We start from the raw sequence: 7,611 nt of genomic DNA on the forward strand, positions 1-7,611 counted from the left end.
AAAAACAGAAAAAATTGTTAAATGCATATTTCTAATGAGTTAAAAAGTATCAGAATCTCATATTTGCTGATTATTTGAATTAAAATTCAATGTACATATTTTTGTTTAAAATTTTTATGAAGATTTAAATAATTAAAGAAAATCATGGGTATGCTAGTTAAATTGTAGATAGCAATATGTTTTGGGAACATAATCTATATTCTACTGGTTTATAAGAATATTTCTGAAATTGGTGTTTCTTTGTAAGTATCAGAATCTCATATTTGCTGATTATTTGAATTAAAATTCAATGTACATATTTTTGTTTAAAATTTTTATGAAGATTTAAATAATTAAAGAAAATCATGGGTATGCTAGTTAAATTGTAGATAGCAATATGTTTTGGGAACATAATCTATATTCTACTGGTTTATAAGAATATTTCTGAAATTGGTGTTTCTTTGTCTCTGTATTGTTTCCAGTTACTTCCAAAGTACAACTTATTCAGTGATGACTGTATTTGAATAATTTCAATATGGTGCACAAAGTACAAACTTTGCTGACAGGCAATTCTGTTTTACTTACTGAAAAACAAATACCAAGTATTCTTCTTAAGGGCTTTGTCATATGTCTTTATACTTAAAAAAAAACAATATAAAAGCAAAATGCAAAAAACATCATTTTTATTGTTAGGTTGTTATACACCAATGTTGTTGCTTTATGTTTGCAAGAAATATAAATGGATGGTAGCAAAATCCTTACAGAAATAAAGAACATGGAATACTTTTAAAAAGCAAAGAGATAAATATATTTTATTGATGAAATATTTGTCAAAGTGATGACAATATGTCAGTGTTCTTGTGAGCAGGTGAGCAGGTAAAATGCAGACTCTAAACCAGTAAGACAAAAATACAGAAACTTTATTTTTATGTTTTTTAAAAATATGGTTTCAGTACTTTTTCATTAATACACATATGTGGCAAACATCATGAATTTGCTCATCCCTTTGCATAAGCACAAGTAAAATTTTCTTTTTTCCTGAATCCATATGAACAGAGCCCAGATGGCCGCATTGAAGTCAAAGGACAGCATGGACACTCGTCCCTGCATATCAAAGATGTGAAGCTGTCAGATTCAGGGAGATATGACTGTGAAGCTGCAAGCAGAATTGGAGGGCACCAAAAGAGCATGCACCTTGACATTGAATGTGAGTCATGATGAATTTGCACGTTAATGAGAATAACTATCTATTTTGAAAAATGCAAATTTTTTTAAGAAAATCAAAATGAACATTGAGTTCAGTTTTCAATATTTAACTCACAGCTTTAGAAGGGATATAGCAATTCAGTCAGATATTAGAGACATCTAGTGGATGTTTGGGAACATTTCAATGCTTTATATTTATGATGCATCCTGAAAATTGTGACTTTTCATTTCTAAATATTTAATTGTAAATACTGGACCAGCCAAGTCATCTTTATTTTTGGTAATAACCGCCTTAGAATTCATATTATATATCTCTCTCCCTCTCTGCCTCTCTCTGTGTCTCTCTCTGTCTCTGTCTCTCTGTCTCTGTCTCCCCATCTCTGTCTCACTCTCTTTCTCTTTTTCTCTCATGTGTTTAATGACATTAAGTACTTTCCTGTCTCAGATCTGTATGGCAAGTTTGGAGTCCTTACAGAGTTATTTTGTTGAATGGTTTGTCAGTCGTATGAGATATGAAATATAGTGATGCAGTGATGTATCATTGAATCACATACTTCTTCAAAATTGGGTTTATTATCTGTAATAGGAGTATCATAAAATATTTGTTACAATAAATTTTGAAACATTTTCATAACTGGAAGATTTCACAACAATGGGAGATTTCATAACTGCATGAATAAAAAGACTAAGGTAATTTGGTCTTCTACCTTAAGTCATTGAATGGAAATTAAAATAATTACTCCATATGTTATGAAAAAGGAAAGAAATATAACATCATTTTCAATACATAATATGAACTATTAATGCTGGAAGCACTCTAATGCTTGAAAGAAACAAGCTGTTTTAGTGGGTTTCTTTGAACTACTCTGGTTGACAAAATATTTCTATTTCCCCTTGAGCAATTCCAAACCTTGACATTAACAAAATAGTATCTGTTAAATTAAATGCTGTTTATATTGAAATTGTCTTTAGAAAGGAAAATAATATCAGTGATCACTTTGAATAAACTATATTCATTTTTATACTTATTGATTGTGCTAATATAACTTACAAAAAGTGATTTTGGTGCTCTTAAGTATCTTAAGGGCTAGAGTCCAATAAAGTGCCTTGAACTCATGAGAATGCGTAAAAGAGGTGATGTGAGCAATTTAGATAGAACTCTTATTTTTCCCCAATACTCATTCATCCTATTTTTAATTATTTTTTGAATACTTTGTTTTTCAGTGAACGACACTGTGAATAAATAGTGCATATTTTTAAATTTTCAACATGTAAGTTTACATTTAAAATTTTCAATATATATCCGTGTATTTAAACCAGATTCCACAAATCTTTCCTTATTTAATTGTCAATCAAAATAAAAAATTAATATGCACTTTTATAATTTATATTAGAAAACCCCCAGTATTCCATTGTTCATACGAAATCCCTTGGATTTGACTGGTGCTTTCTTCCCATTGTCTGAAAAAGCACACAAAAAATAGGCAATATAATGAACTTAAACAAGATTTTGTGCATTTCATCACTATGTTTTTAAAATATCTTAAAACTAGTTTGTCACATCATAAGAGTATTACTAAATATTTTTAAAGTACTCAGAGAAGTGTAGCTTATGATAAATGAGCACTGTTGATATGTCCAAAGAACATTATGGCAATATATACTAGACCTATAATATTAGAGTTGCCAAGATGCTAGGATATCAGAAAACCCTGCATTCCAGAGAACATGATTGCTTTGTTTATGAAATAATAGTGTTACCAGAGGAGGGTCTGTATCATCCTCCCACATTCTAACATAAAAAACTACTCAAGCATAGCCACATCCATTACGGATGCATTGGAGCTTCTAACCCCTCATGCATGGTGGCATAAGTGTCTATTACAAATAAATACACAAAGCAAAATCCATAATTTTCATGCATTTGCATCTAAAACCTCAAGAAAAGGGTATAAAAGTTATAGTAATTCACCTTAAGATTCCCTTTCTGTGTTGAGCTGTAGCAGACACAAACTGATAAAAACACGATTGCAGGCACTGCTTTGTTTGGTCACTAGTATTAACAGAGATATAAATCAGAAATCAACTTGAATTCAAACCAGAGTAATAGAGACAAACACCATCTTAATGTGAAATGTTGCCCTACATTGATGTGAGAGCTTGAGTTGTGCCTGGTCGGCCTATGCAGGCAATCGAGAGATAAAGGAGGCTGCATGTTGGGATGTGAATTGCTTGCTATTGTTAGACTTTTAATAATATTAATGTTTTTGAGAGACATGTATCTGATACCTTGGCTACTGACTTCTAACAAAGTACAACTTGCTTTTAATCACAGATTTGTTCTTTCTTTACTTTATAAGTTTAAATATGGAATTACATCCATGCTTATTTATTCTGTGGTAAACATGACCATAATATTGTATAGTACTTCCTCGCTGACCAGAATAGTTTAATATTATATTTGGGGGGGAAGGAATGATTCAGAGATACTTTGAAAATTTCCTCAGGTTATTATTGTCTCTATATTAACTAGTAAGTAAATAATGTGTGCAACCATAAAATGTTTTCCACTTATTAAATATTTTTTTAAAACTTGGGTTAATTTTTCACTATGTGTTAGCTTCTAAATAAATATTGTTGAGATCATGTTTGTTAGATTTTATATAACACTTGGAAAGTATTTACACTGTATAGTAAAGTACATATACATTTCTAGTTTAGTGGAGATAATTAAATCCTACATTTTACAACCTTGAAGATATAAAGTAAAATGCAATTAAAAACTCATTATTACAGTCAGGAATATTATCACCATGATTTATGCTGCATTGCTAAGTAGTTTATATGCATGTACCTGAGTTTTTATTGCCTTATTTTATAAATTCTGTATTTAACATTCTACATATGTTAAGATGTAGTTGATAAAATTGTGTATATTTATGGTACAAAAGTATAAAAAAATTCATTATTAATTTTATTTTTCTTTTTTATATCTGTATTAATTTGATTAACAATTGTGTGTAATTATACAGTTTAAATTGATGTTTTTATATAATTATACATTGTAATTAAGACAAAGTACATATATATCTATGACCTTTTTACCATCTGAAGTTTAAATTTGCTATTATAGACATTTTGGAAAAATGCATCAAATATACTGTACTTACCTGTCTGTAGAGTAGACTCAAAATCTATTCCTTATGTATATAAAATTTTTACTCTTTCATCAATACTTTTTCTGCTTCCTTTCTAACCCTCTAACTTCTCACAACCATTTTTCAATTCTGTACATCATACAAGTATGATTTGATTACATTCCACAGAAAAGTTAGATCAAATGGTCTTGTCCTTCAGTATCTGGCTTGTGGCACTTACAAAAATATCCTCCACACTCATTGTTTCTTACATTTTTGTTGTAAAAAAATAAGATCACGCCTACATACCTTAAGTCTGAAGACTATAACTGTGTATGTATCCATAACATGTACTTGATATGTCTTTAACAAATCACTGGTGGGCATGTTTAAATTAGCTCATTGCCTTGGCTATTTGGATAATGCAGCAATGTAGATGGATGTGCAGGTATCTCTAAGATGTGATGACTTCATTTGCTTTGAATATATACCCAGAAGGATTACTGAACCATAAGACAGCTCTGTTTTTAATGTTTTTGAGGAAACATCAATAATTTTCTCATAATGTCTTCATTGATGTATATTCTGAGCCAGGTGTGATGGTCCACACCTGAAATCCCAGCACTTGGGAGGCTGAATTAGTAGGGTTTCCTCAAAATAAAGGCAAAGTAGTACTACACAAGAAGAGTGTTTCAGATTTTTAAAAACTTGTTTTTATTGAATTTTTTGTGTATTTTATACAGAATATCGCAAAGACTCTTATTCATCTTTATACCCCCATCCTAACTGGCATGCTCCCACAGCCTTGCCACTGGAACCCATGTACTTTGTCATCTATATTAAGGTCCAGTGTGTCAAGTCAGGGTCCCCAGATGTACCCCTTTGCAACTCCATCCACTGAGGTCTACTCAGCCTATCTAGAATGTCTTGTTTTAGGAAGATCAACTCTTCCTCACCTAGAAGTAATCAGCTGAAAATGTTTCCTCAGCTAAGACTGTGGTCTGCTGTACATTTCCCCAGTTCTGTGCTGGATTTTTGTCTGTCTGAGTTTGAGTGGGACTTTTGAATACTGACACCATTGTCATAGAATCATATGAGTGGGGAGAACTCTTGTTTCCACATGGTCATGCATCTTCTCCCTGGCTCTTAAAATCTTTCCACCCTCTCTTCTTTAATAGTCCCTAAGCCGTGGGTGGATAAAGTTTAATATAGGATTCCTGTCCGTGGACGGGCCATCTGCGAAATATTAATATCTATGTTTTGGCCAGTTGTAACCTTTTATGTTCCTTTCCCTCTGTTGTATCAGGGATTCTCATTAATGAGAATTGAGAGACTCATTAGTGTCATCTTCATCGCCCCTTTTCTATGTTCCATGTACCTTAGATGTAGAGGTTGCATTGTAGATGTGTTGCTTAGGCTTGGGAAATTCATACACAATGTCTGTGTATGACCAGTTGTGGTACTAGGTAATAGACAGGCTGGTGCAAAATAAGCTTCCTCAATAAGTGGTGACTGGGATAGTTGTCTTTAAATATAAGGATACATATTTTGCACATATGTAACTACAGCAGCCAGAAAAATAAAAAGGAACCAGGGAGGTAAAGGCAAAGGAAGAACCTGAGAGAGAACAGTAGGAGATAGGAGTTGTTCAGGGAGAAACAGATAAAAATGTGGTTATTTAAATTGGAGGGAGAGGGAAGGCTATACAGGAAACCTTGGGGATAAAGGAAAAGAAGGAGCTCATGAGACGTCAGACATTAGGATAGTAGTATTAGCTAGAGAGAAATGGGGAAAATTGGGACACTTTAAATGGAGAAACTATGGTGGAAGTGTTAGATAGGAAGAGAGAGAGGAGAGATAAATAATGCCTAGCTATTTTATAAGAAAATACAGTGGGAATAATAGTAGTCCAACAACCTAATGACAAATTACACATACAGTATCTTCACACAAGTATGTGTATAGCTAAAGGCTACATAACAAGAAATAGTGTCAGACAGGAAAATCCTTCATGAATTGTTGGCCAGGATGGTCAAAGACCCTCCCCAAATTTCTCAAGGTATTGGCATAGTCTTTAATGGCTTCCCAGAACTTGAAGGTACTGCTGAAGACAGAACCTACTTCGGACACAGGATTTGGAGCAATAGAGCTGCAGCTGGCCTGAAATCACTCACTTCCTGAAGTCTAGCTCTCATAGCTTTGGAGAGCACTATAACGAGTCCAAGAGAAAAACATCAATCGATAGTCCAAGACCAGCTTCAGGACCAAATAACCACATCAGCGCTGGCACAGCATAATACTTTGATACAGTAGTGGAACTTTTATATAGGGGGCAATCAACAGCTACCTATTTGGACTAAAAGCCCACTCAGTCGGCAGAAACTCAAGTGTGGTTCTGTAAACATAACCAAATACATGGTTGGAAAGGTCATAGATCTTATACAAAATCCCAAGACCATCACACCCATAGACTAATGTGATTTCTTGCTCTACTTCAGATTTTAAAAGATTTTTTTTCTTGTACCAAGCACAGAGTAAAAGTTTCCTTGTCTCTGTATGTTCTCAAATGTTAATTTTTCACTTACTTGAAAAAGGTCATGCAAAGAGGTGTTATTTGGTTTATGTGTTTTTACTTTGCATTTTCTTCATAATTAGAGATGCAGAACATTTTCCATGTACACTTTGCCCAGTTTTATGTAATTCTTTACTTTTTAAAAAATTTTCTAAATATAGGCTTGCTAACTTGGGGAAAATGTTACCCTCAAATTTAATATCTTCCTGTCTGAACCTCCCAGACGTTGGAATTATACTTGGCTTGGGCCACAGCATTACACTTCCGTTGTGATTCTCTAGAAAAGGTCTTTTCAAATCTTTTGTCCATGTCAAAATCGGGTTATTTCCTTGCTATTCGTCGTATGTATTTTGGATATTAAACCCTATGGGTTGCCTTATTGGTAACTATTTTTGCCTGTTGTGTGACTTGCCATTTGTATCTTTCATTCAACTTTTACTGACTTCATAATTGTGCAAAAACATAGTGTTTAACCTTTATTTGTCTCATATGCATACAGAATTTATCTATCTTCCACTTACTGTTTAAAATGCTTATTTTAAGAACTTGGATATGAAAAACATGAACATGTGTACATACACTTTCTTTTATCTATAAAGTACTTCATTTTTTCAAAAAGACCAAATTAAATATAAAATTGAATTTTATATGTGCTATTTTTTGTTTTGTAAGTTTTGTAAGTAATTTACTGCTCTGAAGATTTATGTTTTACATATA

At 32.6% G+C, this 7,611-nt stretch overlaps 1 protein-coding gene across 2 annotated transcripts in view; it reads left to right on the forward strand.

Moving 5' to 3' along the window:
* The window catches only part of Ncam2 (neural cell adhesion molecule 2), a 571,884-nt gene that overhangs the window by 397,181 nt on the left and 167,092 nt on the right, over window positions 1-7,611 (forward strand). For both annotated transcript variants that reach the window (XM_008832733.2, XM_008832734.1), the window contains exon 9: window positions 1,036-1,186. In XM_008832733.2, the coding sequence (XP_008830955.1) occupies window positions 1,036-1,186 (151 nt within the window). The remainder of the gene's footprint in view (window positions 1-1,035; window positions 1,187-7,611) is intronic.

The sequence above is a fragment of the Nannospalax galili genome, unplaced genomic scaffold (genome assembly GCF_000622305.1).
Source record: "Nannospalax galili isolate Female #2095 unplaced genomic scaffold, S.galili_v1.0 scaffold256, whole genome shotgun sequence".
Classification (NCBI taxonomy): Eukaryota; Metazoa; Chordata; class Mammalia; order Rodentia; family Spalacidae; genus Nannospalax; species Nannospalax galili.